Source organism: Lycium ferocissimum, chromosome 8 (assembly GCF_029784015.1).
Source record: "Lycium ferocissimum isolate CSIRO_LF1 chromosome 8, AGI_CSIRO_Lferr_CH_V1, whole genome shotgun sequence".
Lineage (NCBI taxonomy): Eukaryota > Viridiplantae > Streptophyta > Magnoliopsida > Solanales > Solanaceae > Lycium > Lycium ferocissimum.
Genome location: NC_081349.1, coordinates 29,582,831 through 29,605,376, shown reverse-complemented (window position 1 = coordinate 29,605,376; position 22,546 = coordinate 29,582,831). Strand labels below are relative to the sequence as shown.

The window sequence follows — 22,546 nt, the reverse complement described above, 5'->3', positions numbered from 1 at the left end:
AGCTAATTTCCAAAGTTATACAATGAAATCATAACTCATTTTGAATCTTCACCTGTGTCTTCAATTTTATTCAGAAGGTTGTTTTAGACCATTCAAAACATTAACAACACCATTCAAGAAATAGACAGAAACTACTAGATTAGCAAAATGTTAAATGCAAGTGAAGCAGAGGAAAAAATAGAAAGTTGCCTACGAGAAAAGAGAAGAAAGGACAAAAGAAAGTAGAGATAGTTTCTAAACAAGGCAGAATTTTATTGAAAGCTACTCCAAGTAAAAGTTCATCAAATTCCTACGAAGAAAAATGCACTCTATTTTTGTTCCAAGTAACTTCAAGCTTAAATTGGCCAAAAATACTCCAATTAATTTTCACTCACAGCATAACATAAGGGGCAGTTTCTGAAAAAGTAGTATGTTAATGGAAGGCCAGTCCAATTAAAAGTTCATTCACTGAGCTTTTCAAAGACACCCTCATTTGATTCCAGTAAGAAAACTTCACACTATCATCTTTTTAGCAATTCAAACTTTTGTAAATCTTGCCACTCATAGTCCAATTAATTTTTACTCACATCATAACATGCAAATTGGGACAGGTAAAAGTAACTCATAAGAAAAGAAAATTCAGAGTATCTTTATCATTATGAATGAAGAAAGAATAGTACACATTTAAACTTGTGCTATCTCAGTTGAGCTTTTCTTATGATAATTCTGTGTCTACATTCTAAACTTCCAACGAACATTCTTTGTACTAATCGAGTACAATGAAAGACTCCCAATAGCTTTACAAGCCGTAAAATTAGTTTTCAAACATGCTGTTATTGAACTTCTTCTAATGCTGAGGAAATTGTCAAGGCTTCTAATACAGGTAGACTTTCTTCATTTGAGGATTCCATTCTAAATGATTTACAGCTGAAGTAAAAAACAGTACTCATCATGGAGTCAATAAGCATCACAAACGAGTACATAATTACCAAAAGAGGCCCTTCCCATATTCTTGAAGATCCATCTCCATAGCTTAATATCTTCACTCTATGCTCAAATAAGCCTTCCACAAATGCCATCCCAATAGTCGATCCGAGGAAAATCAGCAGCCCAACTTGTGTTTGCCCCTTAATGAGAGAACTAGACCTAAGCAATGCGTCCGGTCCAGAATCATCCTCCAAAACAGATATCACAATAGCAATATTGCAAATTATCATAGCATTTGCTAGAATCATTGAGAAAATCATCCCAACTATCATCGCAGGGTACAAAATCAAGTCCGAAGGGAACCCCATAACAGAAAAAGCACTGCTAACCGCAACAAGAAGTACGAGAAACAACGTGAGACAGCTGGCAATCACCATACACACCCACAAATAAGTCACCACGATACGTTTCCAAATCTTGGTAACGATAATGTAGAACTTTTTATAGTCGAAATTCTTCCTCGAGTAAGTGCAATCAACTGAGTATACTATAGCAGCTTTAGACAAGAGCAATAGAGTAACATATAATGGAAAACACATTACAGCTGAAATCACCATTTCAGAGAACTTTTGACAAGATTGTCTGATAAAAGGCTTAAGTGGAAGCCCACTGGACTTAGCCAATAGCAACAACCTAAAAGTCAATTTCTTTACAATGGATTGATCAACTAAAACATTAGATAAAAGAACAGTAGAAACAGGACAAATAAACAATGCAGCAATTGACAAGAAACAAATAGGATTATACCAAAGAATCCTCACAGTTTCCCTTACAATTTCCAATGCATCCATTGAATGAAAATGCCTATTTTGCTGATCACCATTATCTGTTGACTCTAATTGGGAATCTTGAAAATCTTGGTCATGGTTTTTATCCTTATCCAATGAAATTGAGTTCAATCTTGGACTTAGTCCAGTGAAACCTTCCATTTCTCTCATCAAACTCTTTTCAACTTTCCCTCAAAACCCACAAACTACAACAAACATGCCCAGTGTATTCCCACAAGTGGGGTCTGGAGAGGGTAAAATGTACGCAGACCTTACCCAACTTTGTGGGACAGAGAGATTGTTTCCGATAAAGCTTGACTCAATAAAAGTAATCCAAGCAGTTGAAAAAAAATTAAAAAAATAATCAAGATCCACATACCTCTGGTTTAATACTCAAAAGATTGAACGAATAACACACAGAGACTGATCTAAAACAAGTGCAATCTACTATATATATACATTTTTTGTTTTGTTTTTTGGCGTACATTGTTGAGTAGGTTGAATTGAACGGTTCTGCCTCGTAAAACGAGTAGTGACACACGAAAAACAACAGAACCAAAAGAGAAAGAAATGCAAAAAGTGGTAAAAAGAAGCTCATCAATGTCAGAGGAATGATTAGACGAAAAACAAGAACAAGAAGGTACTACTATATATTAATATTCATGAAGTGCATGCACAGGAAGTGAAAGAGGATAACGTGAAGGGAGAGACAGGTTTTTTGTAGTGATCAAGAAGAAGAAGAAGAAGATTAGAAAAAGTGAAAGTCAGATTATAGAAGTCTAAGAGCCGGTTTGGAGTACTTTTAAAGTGCTAACTTTATTTTTATTTTATAAATAAGAAGTTACATATTTATAAAGTGTTTGAAACTGAAAATAAGTTGTTGATATTTTTGATACACAAGTGTAATTAAACACTTTTTTTTAGTAGTGAGGGTAATATTAGAATTAGAAGAAAATATAAGAGATAAAAAAGTAAAATTTTGGGTCAAACCAAAATGACATTTAAGCCAAAAAGAAAAAAGTTGGAATTCCTCAACTTCTTATTTTTTATTTATTTTAAGCACTTTTTAACTTATTTTAAGTACTTTTTATTTTTTCAAACACCCAAAAAAATTAAAAATAGCTTATAAGCTGATCAGCTTATAAGACAATCCAAACGGGCTCTAAGAAAGGAGAAAAAATTAATGATGCGATGTGAGTGAAAGTTAAAAGAGAATCCGGACTTTAGATATGGCTTTGAATTTTTGGACATTACGTTAGTTGCAAAAAGGCAACAATGATAACTGTATGCTTACGCTATGCGCCCGATTACACTAATACTACTACCACTATTTGACTATTCATGAAATACCGCGGATCCCAAAACGTACTCTTCGCGCTATGTTATGTTTCGCTTTTCGAAAGTCAAATTATGTGAATTTTGATCAAGATTTTATGATGTATCTTTTTTAATTAAATTAACATAAAAAAGGTTGCAATTTGTAATCATTTTCGTATAGTTTTTGAATATCTTAATTTTAATTAATCGTAGAATATTGAGTTGATCTAATTTAATTTAGTTTTAAAGATTAGTCAAATTAACTCTCGAGAAGAGAAATATATTAACTATGTGAAATTAGGCATTGAGCCTAACTCACACCCCAAAAGCTAACTCAAAGGGAGTAGGATTGTTCAAGCCTTGTAAAGGGCCCAGGTTCTTGTCTGTCATCTATGTGGTATATTCTTTTCACCCCTCACGCCCAAATCTGTACAATTTTTGTTTTATCCGGGGCTTATTGTTCGGTCTGGAGCGTGCACATTCATGAAATTGAGACATTTTTTCACCCTTATTGGTCAATTGATCCGGGTAATTCTACCCTTTTTCCCGACGGGCCTAACTCAATTGATACCATGTCAAATTAGGCATTGGACCTAATTCACACCCCAAAAGTTAGCTCAAAGAGAGGAGGATTGTTTTTGTGTTAAAAATATAGTTAAGATACTTAGGTGAAAAAAAGTGATAATTATGTAACCATATATGAAATATTACCCTTTTCTTTCATTACTCATTTTCTCACAATTCACAATCTCATTTCTAATACATTTCATCATCTCTTATTTTTAATTTTCAAAATAAGAGTAAAAAGAAAATTAAAAACAAGAGAAATTAAAGCATTTTTGTCATTTAGCCAAGTTATTGTACTGTACTTTGTAAGGAAAACTAGTAAAGTCCAAAAAAGAAGCTACACACTTATTTTTGAACTAGATGATGAAAGCCCGTGCTAGCTGAACATAAAAAATAGCATTTTTTTTTGTTTCAATTTATATGATACATTTTTTTTTTAGTCTGTCTAAAAATGAATGATATATTTTTATGTTGAGAAATTATTTAACTTGAAACTTCTCTTTTTGCCTTTAATGAGATGATTTACGTCCACACAAATATCTATGACTTATTTTAGGCTACAAGTTTCAAAGATTTTTCTTTTATTTTTTAAACTTCGTGTCTAGTCAAACTATATCACATAAATTAGGATAGAGAGAGTACCTTTTAGTAATATGATTATGGAATTTTTATTATAGAAAGTATTATAATTCAATTAACTGAAATTATCAATAAATTATTTTACTTAGTCCGCTTCTCCTGTATATGACTTCCTGGTTTGGTTCTCCAATTGAAAGATTTGAAATACGCCTTCTCCTATCGAGTTTCATGCCATCATCTCTTTCTACTCAACAACACTGAAAAGCGTTTTCATGCGTTAGCATATGTTGTAGTCTTAAATTATTAAGTATAGACCAACTTCATCATTTTAAGAAAATATGTGTATACATTTCTTTATTTTCTTGGCCTTTTATATTTCATCTTCTTGATGTTATTCCTCATTATTTGTGTGAGACGTATGCGTCTAAAATTAGTGCATTTTTATCCTTACCCAAAGGTTTAAGATTTAAATCTTTTGGTTTTATGACTTCTTTAGCGGTTTTTGTGTTCAATTAATCGTTATGTCTTTTTTCCTGAATTTCTCTTCATTAAATTTTCTCTAAGCATACCGTTACCAATTTCTGAACTTAGTATCCTTATTTAAATGTCCTTTTTTTTTTTGTTGCAATTGTCTCCTATCTTTTAAACTATTAGGGAATTTGTCTAATACAAATTTAAAAACTTTATCCTAATACAATATTTGGATATTATCATTGTAAAAATATTGAAGCACACTACTAATCATTTCAATTTTTCATATTACTATTATGGGCCTAATTCATTATATTTTTCACAAATTGTTGAAAGAAAATATTTCATCTTTCAAAATAAATATGTTGTACAGTTTATAAGGTATTAGGTTTGTAGGATATTTTATTTTTAATGAAACATTTATTAAGTCATATAAAAGTAAATTAATTCCTCATTTGCTCTAGAAGTTGATCAAATTGACATGAAAAATTGACCTTAAAATAAAATTTGATAAGCAAATATTTAAAATTGGTAAATTAGTAAGGTGATCCTTGTCAGCTCTTTCTTATTCTTATTTAACATGATTGAGATGTTGGATAGGGTGTAATACAATTTTCTTCATTATAGCTCAGTATTGAATTTAATTTAAAAAAATAATTATACTAGTAGTTAACTATATTTTAAAGTATTTTTAAGTGCATAAAATTTAATGCCACCAGAGCGAAAAAGGTATCTGGCCTTTTTGGTGCTTTCAACAAATGAAAATATTCAATAAATGGAAGGAAATTTTAATTAATGCACACGCTATTAAAAAAAATTTAGTCACATAATTCAAAGAGAAAATTGCTTGTTAAGATCTGGCCAAAATACGTAGAGGTGAGAAATTGTTTGGCTAAGGGATGGTCCACGTGAATAAGTACAAAATTGATTAGGGGAGGTGGGAGAGTGCATGATGGGTTAACCAAAAGGGTGAAAAGATTAAATGTCAAAATGCCATTACATTTCATTGTAATTACAATTTAGGCACATGTCGACGATCCCCACCTTAAACCCATGCTTCTATATAGTTATAACGGAAAAGGCTCAAATATGCCATCCAACTATCAGAAATGACTCAAAATGATTATTTATCGCTACGTGATTAGTTTGGCTCATTTATGTTGCCATCAAATTATAGGAAATGACTCATTTATGCCATCGAACTATAGAAAATGTCTCATTTATGCCACTCATCAATAGTTTGACTCATTTATGTCATCGCTTATTATCAAAATGACTCATCGATGCCATATTTCATTAAAACTGGTTTACAATACCATATATGACACGTGGCCTCCAACTAGATTATGATTGTGAGTGGGTAAGGTGTATGGATCGAGTTTTTTATTAATTTGGTATTTAAAATTGGGCTGGTTTAATTAAACGACGTAAACCTCTAATTGGAGCCACGTGTCATATCTGGTATTATAAAACCGGCGTTAGTGAAAAATGGCATGAATGAGTCATTTTGGTAACGGGCGATGGCATAAATAAGTCAAACTATTGATGAGTGGCATAAATGAGCCATTTCCTATAGTTCGATGGCACAAATGAGCCAAACTATTGACGAGTGGCATAAATGAGCCATTTTCGATAATTGAATGACATATTTGAGCCTTTTCTGTAGTTATAAAGTCAATGAATCATGTGCAACGAATACAAAATTAAGGGGCTACGAATTAAGGACAACCTATAAATAAATAGCAATGTGAAATTTTACATTCTGAATTATATTGGGAACATCAAATCTATGTGCAATATGGTAAATTTTGCATTAATTAGCGAGTAAAAGTCATCTTTTTAATATATCATGTCAAATTGTCAACACACTTGTTGTATCACGTAACTTGAAGTTCAAGATTGAACGGTCAAAAACACATCTAAATTATCATATATTTTTTTGTGAGTTTCACACCCAAACTATCTATTGTTTCATTTTTCTATTTGAACTATCAACATCTATATATTAGAACACATTGCAGATTGAGCTCTTCATAAACAATCACATAGGAAAGAGATTTTACTTTACTTAATTATTAGATGTACCTAAGTATCAAGAGATTGGTTTAATTATCCGGTATTCAAAATTTATTAAGTGACTCATCAAGATTAGTGTTGTGGAAGACTCACTAAAGAGGGAAGCTTTCCCTACTAAGAGTTTCTCTATTTTCAGTGTCGAACAAGAAATCTATATCTATATATAATATAAAACTAGGCATAGACAAGGTGATGTGACACCTCTCTATGGCCAGAATTGACATTTATCTTTTTTCTCCTTTTTTTTTTTTGACATTTTGTCTCATTTTTCCCTTAAAATATTTGCTGAAAAATAAAGTTACTCTATAAGAAATTCTATAATAATTGTCTACATTTATTGCTCAATTAAAATGGAAGACATTAAAGGGTATGCATGAAGTGTTTCAGTTTCCAATCCTTTCATTTTCATTGGAGAGCTATAAGTAAAGAGATTGCCTCCAAATATTTCTAAAAACGAATTAACTCCAAATATTTCTAAATATTTTGGTCATTACCTTCCCTATAATTAATATTTCTTAATATGTATTAATGTAGATTTAGGCAAATTAAGTGCCAGCAAAGTGACAGAAACTCTTTTTCATTGTCTATAAACTATATTCCATTTTGATAACTGCAGCAGCACTCTAACGGACACTTTCTATGTTATATTATTAGCTTTACCAGTTTTGGAACGTTGATAAGGATAAAGAAAATGAGAAAGGTTAGAAGAAGAAAATCAAAGAGGTTTTTCATAAGCCAATTAGCAGATCTTATCTGGTTGCACAGACCAAAGGAAATTACGAAGGAGGAAAATAACAAGTGCCTATTTATGGGGAAACTTAACTAATGATCAGAGGCGGAGCCACAATTTGAAGCTTGTGGGTTCGGGATGCTAATTCGTTTAAGTTACTGGGTTCTAAAGTAACAATTTATACCTATTCAATAAACTTTTCAAGACAACTACAGGATTTGAACCAAAGTTACTGAGTTGGGCTGAACCCGCAAGTCGTATCTTTGGCTCCGCCCCTGCTAATAACGCCGAAAGCAACCTTGCGGTCCAGACCAATACCATCCTCTTCTTATCTATGTAATATGTTTTAGGAGGTAATGTGGCCAAAATCTTTATTTATGTTTTTACTCTTTTTCTTTTTTGCTTTTTAATTTTTGTTAATGACATTACTGTATGAATTAGTACCTACTTGATGGGATTTGTGTGATTTTATTTCAAACATTAGTTTTATTGTCTCAACGCACAATGAATCTTTTTTAATTATAATCATAATATATGATTATTGTATAATTATCCCAAATATATACTGTTTATGATCATTTCCTTTTTAATACTAGAAAAGATGAGTGATTTTAAGTTCCATTATAGGATTGCTCCTTATTTCATATATTTATTTATCGATCCTTAATTCTGGTAACGATCTAGGTGACTTGGCACCTCTTTTCTGGCCAAGATAAATATTTTTCTTTTTCACTTTTTTTTTTTTGTTGCTTTTTCCTTCTCAATTTGGCTTAAAACTTATTTTTCCCCTTCCGCTATTTAAAGTCCATATTTAACGGGAAGAAAGACAAAATGAAGTAATATAAAAAAAGAAAAATGAAAGAGAGAAGAAAGAGCAGATTGCCTCAAATCTCAATTATGTGATTGTACGTGAGAAGAACTTTGTTTAGATGTTATATTAAAAAGATAAACGAGTTATTTACATGTTCTTCACAATTTTTTTCTATTAAAAAAGTTATATAAACAATTAAAAGAATTATGAAAAGATGGTAGAATCATTGATTAGTAAATGCTGATTCTCTTCTTATAAAGAATTAGTTAATATTAATTTTGTTTTTGCAAAAAATTATGATATTAATATTTGACCATATTTAATTTTTTTTGTATAACCGCGCGAAGCGCGGATAAGTATACTAGTTTCTGATTAAGAGTGGAGAGATTCCATCTCTATTTCACCATTCTTTGATCAGAAGAGATTGATTTTAAGGAATAGATGGAAGAAATGTAAATGCGGAATACCTTTGTATTATTGTTGTTGTCGTCTTTATTCACAAAAAAATTGACATAAATTTATACTTCAACAAACCTAAAATCTCTTAACTGTCGTGACATCTCAACTCAATTGCTAAATTAGTGTATTATTGGCTTTTAACTCTATGGATTATATATGCACGGAAAATTCATTAAAGTCTAACTTGTATAACTTATGGTGTAACATATTTTTTCATTTTGAATAGATTTTTACATTATTAGGTCACCAAAAGGTATTTACATATTATCTCTCATAAAAGTGAGATATGTGATCATCTTAAAAAACATTACCTGCTACAATAAATATACATGATGATGGTGTAAATCTTTTTTGCAGCATTAGTGGATATTAGTTAAATTTAACTTTTAATTAGTTTGTTGCTCCCAAACTAGTACAATTCAAGTTTGGATATAGGGCGGGCAATTCACAGGAATGCTCTTATTTTGGGGTGGCCTTTAATTTTTGTCCCTCAAATTGGTGGTCTCAATCATCCCATTACATCCTTCTTCCGTGGTGATCAAACATTAGTATCACGACCTGGTCAAATGAAAAAACTTCCAATTCCCCTGTTGAAAATTATTTATTTGAATGTTCTTTAAGCAAATAGTCAAACAAAAGGCTCCACTTCTGAGTTGTTGACATGCTAATGAGAACTACTACTACAAAAGATGCACCAAAAGTAAAAGGTGGTATATCTCATATTGTTTCCTTCATTTTCCATTTCACAACAATCATCTTCTTCTTGATCTTTGCTCGTCATCATTCACCTCCAATGTCTGCTTCTACAGAAAATCGTAGCCTACGGCTAGAGATCCTTCAATCAACTGGCCACATAAAAGGAGCTAATTCTGGCCATTTTCGTGTCCTTTCAATCCTCTTCGGCTTGCCTATCTTTTTCACTCTCGTCACATATCCTTATTTCCGCCTTGCCGTCTTTCATCCTGACTACGATTTCACCATTTTCACTCAACCTCAACTTTCCCACTTTTTCGTTTCCAATTTCGAAATATTCTTACTCCTAATGTTTACTTTCTTTGTGTTCCTGTTTTTCCTTTGTGCCGTAGCTACAATTACATATAGCACGGTTCATGCATCCTATGGTAGACGTATCAACCTTGTTTCGTCTATTAAATCTATCAGAAGTTCCTTCTTCCCTCTTCTCTCTACCTTTATCGTATCGCAAACCATTTTCATTTCGATCACTCTCCTTTTCGCGCTAGTTTTGGTGCTGTTATCCCAAACTCTTCAAACTCTTGGACTACTTGAACTCAAATATGACCTGAATCACTTCTTATTTTTTGGTATTTTCGCGTTAATTGTGCTCGTACCAGTTCTGATATGGCTACAGGTAAACTGGTCATTAGCTTATGTGGTAGCAGTGGTTGAATCCAAATGGGGTATCGAAACACTGAGAAGAAGTGCACATTTAGTAAAGGGGATGAGATCGGTAGCTTTATCGGTGATGTTGTTTTACGGGCTTGTGGTGGTGGGAACGGTGGGTGGTAGTTATTTAGTCACCATGGGTACAGCAAAGGGTGAGCAATGGACGTTTTTGTCGTTGCAGATGTTGGAGAGTTCAGTGGTGGGATATGTGGTGATGAATCAGTATCTCATGGGGAACGCGGTGTTGTATATGTATTGCAAGGACTTGAATGATGAAAAATTGCCCTTTGAGATTGAAGACGAATTTGGCAATGAATACGTATCTCTTAATATGGTATGATACATTCCGTAAAAGTCCACACCCAATAATGGAGCCAAAAGAGCATTTGAATCTTCTATCATGTCAAAAAGATTCTAACTGTTTAGATATAATGAAAGATATTCATTTTGACCTTATTTATACATTGTATTTTCCGACGAACGGAATTCAGTTGAAACCCCTTGATTCTACATGTATATGTTTCTTTTTACATATACATAGTACTTTACATATAGCAACGCGTTACAAACTTTTTGCCTCTTACTTTGAAAGAGCTAGTGAGTATTCAGGTACAAAATACTATCATGATTACTGTCCAGAAAATTAGACATCTAACTGTTGCGTCCAAACGCACACGCAAGTGTACGTGGTTGTACAAGTAATATAGTGATTTTAGAAATCGGATGTCGAACCCTCAGGGAGTTATGATTAACCGTCAACTAAATTAAACTATCCAAATTATCTATACAAGAGATGAAATTCGAAGATTGTGATTATAAACTAATTGAAGATAAAAGAGACAAATAGTGAACTTCAACAAAGAAAGAGCGGGTTTTTATATTATCAATGAGACGAATGTTCCAGGATTGCGGTTGGTTCACCAATCCTGTTGAGTTTTTGAACTATTTCCCTTTAATCCGAATCGTCGACGATTGCTAATTTACCGGATTATTAACTCTCGTAGTATTCTCCCGAACTACTACTCGCCTATTCAAAACAGTTCGCCGCCTATATTCCTATGGAATTGACTTGTTAAGAACGCAATTCGTTTATGGTATTTAATTGAACGCGGCGCCTAGGTATATTCCTATCCTAGCCACAAATCCTAGCCCAACTTTAGGGATAATCAGATCACGCCCTCTTTAATCCTTCTCTAATCTAACAACATCCTTTCCCAAGCATGTATATTAGGTAGTCGATAGAACCTAACTGTTGGCCAAACAATCAAGCAATTATGAACAGAATTAAAGAAGCAATCAAACTCAACAACTCATATTAAGATAAGAAGTAATCACCAAACATCAATAATCATGGTTTACCACAACCCTAGAACGAGAAGTTTAGCTCCACATAGACATGGCGGAAAAGCAACAAATCATTCAAAGAAAATATATAAACTAGTAATAAGGAGAAGAAAAGATAAAACCCAATAATCTCCGCCCTCCACGGCGGCTCCTACTCTCTCTAGGTCAAAAGTCGACTATTCTAATGTAAAAACGGCTATTTATAAGTAGAGGTGGGCATTGGGGATCCGGTTCGGTATTTTCAAAGTTCGGATTCGGTAATTCGGTTTTCGGTAATTGAAAGTAGATACCAAATACCGAACCGAAAAAGTTTGATTCGGTTCGGTAAATTCGGTCGTATTCGGGATTTACCATTCAAGAAAGCAAATATTAATAATAAGATATTATCATTTACTTCAGAGGCCATGAATGCAAACCCATCTTTCACATATTGCGTATTTGAAATTAGTTGACAAACTATTGAAATTGCAAAAAATTTGGGCAGCTAAACATTATGTGTGCTAGATATAATTTTTTTAGAAAGCAAAAAAAAATAATCTGAAAAAGAAAAGAATAGAGAGAAATATTTATGGTTCATAGCTCCGGAAAAAGCAAATGAATATAATTCTAAATGTCCATCTCTTTCATATTTAAATTGAAGAAGTACAGTTTTGGGACTACAAAGGGAAAAAAGAAGTGAAGAAGAGCGGGGAATAGGAGGAAAAAAGATGAAGAAACCCCGTAGTATTACTAAATAATTCGGTATTCGGGAAATACCGAATACCAAACGGTACTAATAGCTCTTACCGAACCCAATCCCGAATACCATAATTTTAAATTTTTACTCCCGAATACCGAATTATTAAATACCGAATTACCGAAATAATCGGTTCGGTTCGGTAATTCGGGATTTGGTAATTTGTGCCCAGCCCTATTTATAAGCTAGGGAAAATATGAGATAAGTGGGCCCAATCCCGATCAACTTAGGAGAACGCGCCTCTCTTGTGCGATCGCGCATCCGCTATGCTCCGCACGAGAATCGAGGGTATTTTGTGCGGCGGGTGTGCGGACACAGCCAATGCATGAGACCCTTCAGTGGTCGTATTTTGCCTTCAAGTGTTGCAACCTCCTTCCGCTCACTCGTCCAACCCGCACTGCCTCAGAATCAGCCAGAATTGCTCGGATTACCCTTCATTGGTCCTTGTTGTACCCAAAAGACTTCAACGTGACCTTCTTTTCTTTTTCCTCTTCTTCAATTTTGCTCCAAATCTCTTCATCTTCACACTGTAGCATTTTCAACTTAAACCACCTAGATTTCACAATAAAGCACAAATTAGTCCCATATCACATAGTTAATAGATGTTAGGTGAATTTAATGCATTTAAGCTCTAAAATACAGTATAAGTATGGGTAAAAGATGGCGGAAAAGTGTATAAATACACCTAACATCACCACCCCACACTTAAACCTTTGTTCGTCCTCGAACAACACTAAACACACCCAACTTCACTTTCGATTCTCAACATGCTACCAAATTGAACAGGTCTGTATCAGAACAAGGTCACTATGACAATTTAAACATTTACGAGAAAATATCTCAAGCACAACACGAATTGCACACATGCCAACAACTTCGTCAAAACATCCTAACCTCTAAAACTGACTCGCTCATATGAATATAGGCAAAAACGGTCCTGCCGCCTAATTAAGGAATCAAACAAGTCACCAATCTCTTACCAATTATGTGCCCTCACTTCAAAGAGAGTTGCCCAAATTTTTTTTCAATGAACACACAACAAGGGTAATGAATAGAAAGAATTACGCTCACTCTCACAAGAAAATTCACATGCTCATACGACATACCATAGGCTTGCCCTTAATGTCATACTCTATTAATAAAAGTACATTAAGCATAGGATCAAATAGGACTTTTATGGTTGTAATGTCGGCTAAGGGACGGGTAGAAATTATTTGGGTAAATAGTGACTAACCTCCCTAAGCACTTTAAGACATATACATTATCAATCCTTTATGCACTTCCTCTTGTTTCATCAATATTTCAACCATTCTTTTTCACTTCACCTTATGCACCCTTTAACATTAAGCACTCTCTTTATTTTTTTCCGTACGCCATTAGCAAGGAGCATTTTTTTTTTTGTTTATTTTTTTCTTTCACCCGTACTAACAACACACACTAACTATATTCACCAAGTGCACCCTCCACCTTTTTTTTTTTTTGTTTTGTTTGTTTGTTTGTTTTTTTTTTTTTTTTTTTTTTTAAGTTTCCACCTTAACTTCCCTTTGTATCAACCTCCCCATTTACTTTCAAGCTCTAAATTTCTAAAGTGCTTTAGGAGTTCGGGATCAAATATTACAAGTTATAACAACAAAGGGAATGGCTAAAGATGTGGCTACCAAAGAAAATAGGCAAAAGGCTCAAAGGGGTTAACGAAGGATATCACATATGGGTAGGCAAATAGATGGTCAAAAATTATGGCTAACAAAGAAATGCCTATATCCTCTCCTAGCTTAACACACCTAGTTTCACTTTGTAGACATACCGGGCAAGTTCTAGACATCAATACGATACATGGAGTATATACAAGAACACTCACCACACATGGCACACTCATGGTTCAAGATGGATCCACATTGACCTTCTACTTAGCAAACCAGGACACGAATTCAATGCAAGCATTATTAGGCCAAAAATTTAATACAAGAGTCAAGTAGAAGAGCTTAGGTGTTCCGAAACAAGCTATTATTTTTAAGCACAATTTTACTTTCAAAAGTTCAAGAATTGCTCATGTTGTCAATAGTGTACCTAATCCCGAGCACCTAGCATTCAATTGGTTTCAAGGGCTCTCATCTCCACCTTCTCCTAAAAAAATTTAATCCTAAAAAAATAAAAAATTACCCGATTCAAAGGTCCCCCCTCGGGAAAGAACCGAGGCCATAAGAAAACCCAAGGGGGCGGATGATGAATGCCACTGATGAGGGACTTAAGAAGTTACTAAAGAAAATCAAAGAAAAAAATCTTTTTCGAATTTTTCAATTTTTTTTTTCAACACTAAGACTCAAAACTAATAATAATAAAAATAAAAACAAAATCCTAAGGCATATTAAATCATCATCCTCAACCTTACCAGAGACGTATTTCCCACCCCACACTTAAAATCATGCAAAAGCAAGAAATACTCCCCGGGGCCCTCTAGGACCTAGCTAGCAATATGCTCTCATCATTAAGGGTCGGCACGACCCCACACTTAAGCTCAAACATGCTCCTCAGCTTTCAACTTCGGGTACTCAGATTTCCCCTAATCTGCAAAACAAAAACAAAACAAAACAAAACGTGACACTATAAAAATAAAAAACTATAATTATTACACATGAATTGCCTCCCAATAAGCGCCTTAGTTAACGTCGTGGCATGACGTGAATCAACTTCACCACTTTGCCCTCCGCCTTGAGGATATGAATTGCGCCCTAATTTTGCATCAAATTTTTCGCTCCGCTCGGGGCGGTGGTGTGAAAATAAAGGAACCAAGCAATAGGTGTCGCATCTTGCACTTCTTGGCCCTTAAGTGAGGAATGTCGTTTTGCCCTTTTGGTGTGGCAAATTTTAGGATATAAGGGTCTTGCTCCTTATTTATACACTTCTCCAAAAACTTGGAGGGCTCGATTGCCATGTCACCAACCAAACATAATGTAGAAAAATGTTTAGAATGAGGACCAACACGCCCCAATTCCGAAACTGCCTTATTTTTGACATCCTCACTCATATGCACCCCCTCAACATTGGCATCATCAACAATATTCTGATCGAATGGTTGGAATTCCTCTTCCTGCTCCACAAGTAGGCTAGTATCCACAATAACTGGTGGTTGGGCGTCAGACATCTCAACCTTTTTATTCATTAGCATGCATTGGTCATGGATATCTGAGTCAAATTTGTCTATCTCTTGTCTGAGTTCTGTTCTACCTTCTATCAATTGTGTCGCCATGTTTGTGAGTCCATCGCGGAGAAACCCATGAAATTTCATTTGTTGAGCTTGTTCCGTTAGCCAAGATTGGCTCACTATCTTTGCTTCTTCGAAGTTATCTCTTGTAGGAACTCGCTCTCTTCTTGTTTGAGGTTCGTCTTGGGTATTGGCTAAGCACAGTAACTGCAGTTACAAGTTTCGGACTCGGCCGCATCTCGTGAGTTTGGCACGAATCCTCTCCATGGCCTTCTCTAGTTCTGCGTTTTGCTCTCTTATGAATGTGTCTTGCTCCACTATTTTTTTCATCATATCTGTAACCCGAGCAAGACTCTCTGCATCCTCCACTTCATTACTCCTGTTAACATCACAAACAACAAGAGAATCATAATAGGGGCTCGGGGATGGGGAATAAGAGTTAGGACAACCATTCCAATGGCCATCTTGACCACCACATATACTACAAACATTCCACTCAAAGGATTGGGTAGGTGCGCACAACCCATTCTCGAAAATATTATGACAGTGTTTTCACAGGTGGGGTCCTCCACAAATCAGACAAGAATCACCAAAATAGGCACGACCAATATTCGACCAATTTTTATTCCAAGATGCCATATCAAGAAAGATATCCAAACTATTAAATAAAAAAAAATAAAAACTTGAATAGACAAAAAGAAAAGTATAATCTAGATAACGAGTTAATTTCTAACTCCCTGTCAACGGCGCCAAAAACTTGTTGCGTCCAAACGCACACGCAAGTGTACGTTGTCGTACAAGTAATATAGTGATTTTAGAAATCGGATGTCGAACCCTAAGGGAGTTATGATTAACCGTCAACTAAATTAAACTATCCAAATTATCTATACAAGAGATGAAATTCGAAGATTGTGATTATAAACTAATTGAAGATAAAAGAGACAAATAGTGAACTTCAACAAAGAAAGAGCGGGTTTTTATATTATCAATGAGACTAATGTTCCAGGGTTGCGGTTGGTTCATCAATCCTGTTGAGTTTTTGAACTATTTCCCTTTAATCCGAATCGTCGACGATTGCTAATTTACCGGATTATTAACTCTCGCGATATTCTCCCGAACCACTACTCGGCGATTCAAAATAATTCGTCGCCTATATTCTTATGGGATTGACCTGTTGAGGACACAATTTGTTTATGGTATTTAATTGAATGCAGCGACTAAGTATATTCCTATCCTAGCCACAAATCCTAGCCCAACTGTAGGGATAATCTGATCACACCCTCTTTAATCCTTCTCTAATGTAACAACATCTTTCCCAAGCATGAATATTAGATAGTCGATAGAGCCTAACTGTTGGCCAAACAATCAAGCAATTGTGAACGTAATTAAAGAAGCAATCAAACTCAACAACTCATATTAAGATAAGAAATAATCACCAAACATCAATAATCATGGTTTACCACAACCCTAGAACGAGAAGTTTAGCTCCACATAGACATGGAGGAAAAGCAACAAATCATTCAAAGAAAATATATAAACTAGTAATAAGGAGAAGAAAAGATAAAACCCAATAATCTCCGCTCCTCCCTGCTGCTCCTACTCTCTCTAGGTCAAAAGTCGACTATTCTAATGTAAAAACGGCTATTTATAAGCTAGGGAAAATATGAGATAAGTGGGCCCAATCCCGATCAACTTAGGAGAACTGAAGCCTCTTGTGCTTTGGTCATGCGTTGCATGGCCATCGCATGACTATGTCTGTGCATCCGCTGTGCTCCGCGCGCCACGATGCATAACAACCGAGAATCGAAAGGGATATTTTGTGCGGCGGGTGTGCGACACACGGCCAATGCATGAGACCCTTCGGTGGTCGTATTTTGCCTTCAAGTGTTGCAACCTCCTTCCGCTCGCTCGTCCCAACCCGCACCGCCTCGAATCGACGAATTGCTCGGATTACCCTTCATTGGTCCTTGTTGTACCCAAAAGACTTCAACGTGACCTTCTTTTCTTTTTCCTCTTCTTAAATTTTGCTCCAAATCTCTTCATCTTCACACTGTAGCATTTTCAACTTAAACCACCTAGATTTCACAATAAAGCACAAATTAGTCCCATATCACATAGTTAATAGATGTTAGGTGTATTTAATGCATTTAAGCTCTAAAATACAGTATAAGTATGGGTAAAAGATGGCGGAAAAGTGTATAAATACACCTCACATCACTAACCATGACCTGCTTTCAAGATATGAGCTCTAATAATTTCTTCCCTAAATTTCAACAAAGGATATTAATTTTTGATAACCACAATTTCCCCCATTCTATTTCACCTTCATGACGACAACAAACCATTAGGTCATTTTTCCCAAGGAATGGAAGAATGTAGTAATATTCAAATTCTCTAGCTACGCGATGAGAAAAATACATCTGTGAATTCTTTAGTACTCTATTAATAGTTTCCTCAATATGGTACTTAATTAAGATGAAAATTGATAACGCATCCGAATCAACTATGTAAATTGGAGTTCCTTGCTGCCCTAACCACAATAACAACAACAAAATTTGCAATTGGTTGAGTTGTACCTCTATTAGAAAAGATTACACGAGATAAAAAGGATACAAATTGGAGGTGAACTTCTTCGTGTCTTCTTCAGCTTCCTATGTAATTTCTTTGAATCTTCTTTGAGGTCTACTATCTGTCGAAGGCAACATGCACTATGAAAAAATATGGTACATGACTTGACATATCTATTCACTTTCATGACTTTAAGAGGAGAAAATTTAATATTGACATAAATAAGAATATTCTTTCTTTAAGCCCTCATATGTCTTATATATGCAAAATTATTAATAGCAGTTTCTCGGAGTACGAGGGTCAAAATACTTAATTTTGACTATGACATCTGTACAAATTTTTCAAATGTTTTAAAAAATAAAATTTATATATTTGAAAACTACGAAATGTACTACAAGTCAACATAGTTAATGATTGAAAATATTTAAAAAAACGGTTTGAGAGAATTAGAATCAAAGAAAAGATCGTTTGACTCCCCAAATAGTAATACCTTCACATAAATTAAGGCGAACCAAGTAAGTTTAACTACTACAAACTAACAATAGAAAAAATATAGTATCATGTGGCATAAAAAAGAAGTACATGTAACTGAAAATAATAAATGAAACTAATTACCTACTAGACACGATCCCTCATGTCTGATTTACTTGTCACTTCATAAACCTCTTGCCAACCCTTCAAGAAAGCATCTTTATAAGAGTTATTCTTTGATTTCTCTTTTTTTTTTTATTCTTTCAAGGGCATTGATTCGAGTAATAAGGGTGAAATTGAAATAAAAAATATTATTTCTTATCTAAGTCTTGATAAACAAAGTTATATGATACTTGTGTTGGTGAAAGGTGTAGCAGGTATCCCGTGAAAGAAGTCGAATTGGGCAAGTTGGTCGCCCACCATGATCATAGGGAAACACACTACATAATTCTTTCTAGATTTTCTAAATATTAATAATTATTTTTCAAGATAAGTTAAATTTAAAAAGATTACATTGGAACTTCGGTTTTAAGATCGGGACAAAAAGTTACTATCAGACTTTTAGTGAAAAGAAGCAACTTCCAACGCCACTGTTGAAAATAATTACTCGTTATTATTATTAAGCGTGTTGAAAATTATTTGATTGAATGTTTCTTGAGCTCATAGCTAGTCAAAGAAGAAATTAAAAGGCATGACTTCAGAACCTTATAAAATATGAATTTTTCCATTTCACAACGATCATACTATAATGTCTGCTCCAACAGAAAATCGTAGCCTATGGAGAGACATAATTATATCAACGAGGAACATATCCGAAGCTAATTTTGGCCATTTTCATGCAATTTCAATCCTCTTTCTCTTACCTATCTTTTTCACTCTAGTTGTATATCCTTGTTTCCACCTTGCCCTCTTTCATCCCGATAATGTTTTCACAAGTTTTTCACTTTCCAAATTCGAAATTATTGTACTCATAGTGTACATTCTGTTTTTGGTCCTGTTTTTCCTCTGTGCCGTAGCCACAACTATATATAGCACGGTTCAAGCATACCATGATAGACCTATCAACTTTGTTTCGTCTATTAAATCTATTAGAAATTCCTTCTTCCCCCTTCTTTCCACCTTTATCGTATCGCAAACCATCTTCATTTCAATCACTCTCCTTTTCTCCCTAGTCTTTGTTTTCATAGTCCGAATTCTTGAATCTCTCAGACTAATTGAACTCAAATACAACTCGAATCACTTGTTTTTTGTTATTCCCACGTTGATAGTGCTCGTACCAGTTCTGATTTGGCTACAGGTAAACTGGTCATTAGCTTATGCCATAGCAGTGATTGAATCAAAATGGGGTTACGAAACACTGAGGAGAAGTGCAAATTTGGTGAAGGGGAAGAGATGGGTAGCTTTTTGGATACATATGTATTACGGGCTTGTGATTGTAGTAACGGTGGTTGGTGGTGCCGTGTTTTTAGTCAGTTTGGGTGCAGCGAAGGGTAACCAGTGGAGGAGCTTCGGGGTGATCCTGCAGACTGTGCTCGCTATAGTGTTCGGATATGTGCGGATGAATCAGTATCTTATGGCAAACACGGTGTTGTATATGTATTGCAAGGACTTGAACGATGAAAATTTGCCCTTGGAAACTGGAAGCGAGTATGTTTCCCTGCCCTTGGATGAAGAGAAGAATGATCATGCCATAATAATGTCTGCTCCCTCAGAAAATCGTAGCGTATGGAGAGACATAATTGCATCAACGAGGAATATATTCAAAGCTAATTTTGGCCATTTTCATGCAATTTCAATCCTCTTTCTCTTACCTATCTTTTTCACTCTAGTTGTATATCCTTGTTTCCACCTAGCCCTCTTTCATCCCGATAATAATTTCACAAGTTTTTTACCTTCCAAATTCGAAATTATTGTACTCATAGTGTACATTCTGTTTTTGGTCCTGTTTTTCCTCTGTGCCGTAGCCACAACTATATATAGCACGGTTCAAGCATACCATGATAGACCTATCAACCTTGTTTCATCTATTAAATCTATTAGAAATTCCTTCTCCCCCCTTCTTTCCACCTTTATCGTATCGCAAACCATCTTCATTTCAATCACTCTCCTTTTCTCCCTAGTCTTTGTTTTGTTAGTCCAAATTCTTCAAGTTCTCCGACTAATTGAACTCAAATACGACTTGAATCACTTGTTGTTCTTGGTTATTCCCACGTTGATAGTGCTCATACCAGTTCTGGTTTGGCTACAGGTAAACTGGTCATTAGCTTATGCGATAGCAGTGATTGAATCAAAATGGGGTTACGAAACACTGAGGAGAAGTGCAAATTTGGTGAAGGGGAAGAGATGGATAGCTTTTGGGATACATATGTATTACGGGCTTGTGATTGTAGCAATGGTAGTTGGTGGTGCCGTGTTTTTAGTCATTTTGGGTGCAGCAAAGGGTAACCAGTGGAGGAGCTTCAAGGCCATACTGCAGACCGCGCTCACTATAGTGTTCGGATATGTGCTGATGAATCAGTATCTTATGGCAAACACGGTGTTGTATATGTATTGCAAGGACTTGAACGATGAAAATTTGCCCTTGGAAACTGGAAGCGAGTACGTTTCCCTGCCCTTGAATGAAGAGAAGAATGATCATGCTATTGTGTAATTTGTTTAATGACTCTATGAATCGTATAAAATTTGGTTTGTCTTCCTTAGAAAGATTAAACGTGTGGTACTAGTAGTAGTATTTATTGAAGAGATGTGTGAGTCAAATGGTTTTTCTCTTTTTCCTGTTGTTGAATATTGAATAAAAATCGTACTGTGTTGTATTTTTTTAATGATAGTATTTTTTTAATTATACCACCGGCTAAAAACACCAATACGGGACATGGACATAAAATTCGTGTTTTTGTTGAATTCAAACCTAAAATTTCTTAACTGTCACGATCTCAACCCAAATTTTAAAATAATGTATTATAATTGGCATCTTAGGATTTTTTTGATTTAGTTAATTAGGTGCCCCTAACGGCCAAACATAGTGCAAGTCAAATATGGGTTGGTCGTCATCCTAGGAAAGAAAGAAAGAAAGAAAGACACTCAAGACTTTATATAGGGATTTAAGACTTTATTTAGCTTCAACAAGCATTGGGATTCATTACTTGTTGAGGCTTCATAAATAATCGTCTTATGAAATACCAAAATGTATCTATATTCTTTTCTCACTTAATAAAAGTCAAGACACGGATAAGAGTTCTCACGAAGTGGTAAATACTCTTTGTTCTTAATTAAAGGTTTCAAGTTTGAATCTGGAAATGAAGTCGCATTTGTTAGGTAGCGTTTATCCTCCAATGTCGGACTTCTCGATGTGATTCCTGCTTTAGTCGGTTCCAATGGGGGTATTAAAAAAATGAAAAGTTCAAACTGCCTAGTAATATTTCGGCATCACATGAAAAGGAATTCCCAACCCGTCTGAATGTTTCTTGAGCTCATAGATGCACGATATATAATTGAAAGGGGTAATTAATAACATCTCAAAGTAGTGTTTCCTTCATTGTCAATTTCACATAGTAGTAATGTCTGCTTCTACAGAAAATCATAGCCTATGTGGAGAGATCCTAAAATCAACGAAGCTCATATTCAAAGCTAATTCTAACCATTTTCTTGCACTTTCAATCCTCTTCCTCTTGCCTATCTTTTTCACTCTCGCCGTGTATCATTTTTTACATCACTTTGGCTTCAATTACAATTATTTTCAAATTGATTACACTTGAAATGTTTTAATTAACTTTTGCACAAAATCTGGTTACGATTGAAACGAATGTGGTTAATTTTTAAATTATATTATATGCACGCATGGCCATTTTTCATTAAAATCTTCAATGAATACATAGTATGGCCAAAACCCAAACATTTCAGTCGAGCCCAATCCAACAGATAGAAATAAAATAAAAACGGAATTCAGAAGAAAAAACGGATTCTAATGAATTTTAAACTCTAAAAAACTATAGAGTGACAGATAGATAAGATTATGATTTCACTAGTTTTGCTCAGCCTAAATTTTCCCAATTTTCCCTTTCCACTTTCGAAATTATAG

At 34.6% G+C, this 22,546-nt stretch overlaps 3 protein-coding genes across 3 annotated transcripts; 2 read left to right on the top strand and 1 right to left on the bottom strand.

Annotated features, from left to right (window-relative positions):
• Window positions 1–609: 609 nt before the first annotated feature.
• LOC132066816 (uncharacterized) lies at window positions 610–2,505 on the bottom strand. Its single transcript, XM_059460019.1, has one exon. The coding sequence runs from the start codon at window positions 1,902–1,904 to the stop codon at window positions 813–815; it is 1,092 nt and encodes a 363-aa protein (XP_059316002.1). The 5' UTR covers window positions 1,905–2,505; the 3' UTR covers window positions 610–812.
• A 6,905-nt stretch (window positions 2,506–9,410) lies between these two features.
• On the top strand, window positions 9,411–10,487 carry LOC132066239 (uncharacterized). Its single transcript, XM_059459589.1, has one exon. It carries the CDS (start codon window positions 9,411–9,413, stop codon window positions 10,485–10,487), a length of 1,077 nt encoding a protein of 358 aa, XP_059315572.1.
• An 8,614-nt stretch (window positions 10,488–19,101) lies between these two features.
• On the top strand, window positions 19,102–21,171 carry LOC132067900 (uncharacterized). The gene has a single exon (XM_059461300.1). The coding sequence runs from the start codon at window positions 19,217–19,219 to the stop codon at window positions 21,116–21,118; it is 1,902 nt and encodes a 633-aa protein (XP_059317283.1). The 5' UTR covers window positions 19,102–19,216; the 3' UTR covers window positions 21,119–21,171.
• Window positions 21,172–22,546: the final 1,375 nt, after the last annotated feature.

What these genes read in the sequence shown, in the direction of transcription:
- LOC132066816 (XM_059460019.1), bottom strand. Translation starts at nt 1,904, where the DNA reads ATGAGAGAAATGGAAGGTTTCACTGGACTAAGTCCAAGATTGAACTCA.
- LOC132066239 (XM_059459589.1), top strand. Translation starts at nt 9,411, where the DNA reads ATGAGAACTACTACTACAAAAGATGCACCAAAAGTAAAAGGTGGTATA.
- LOC132067900 (XM_059461300.1), top strand. Translation starts at nt 19,217, where the DNA reads ATGTCTGCTCCAACAGAAAATCGTAGCCTATGGAGAGACATAATTATA.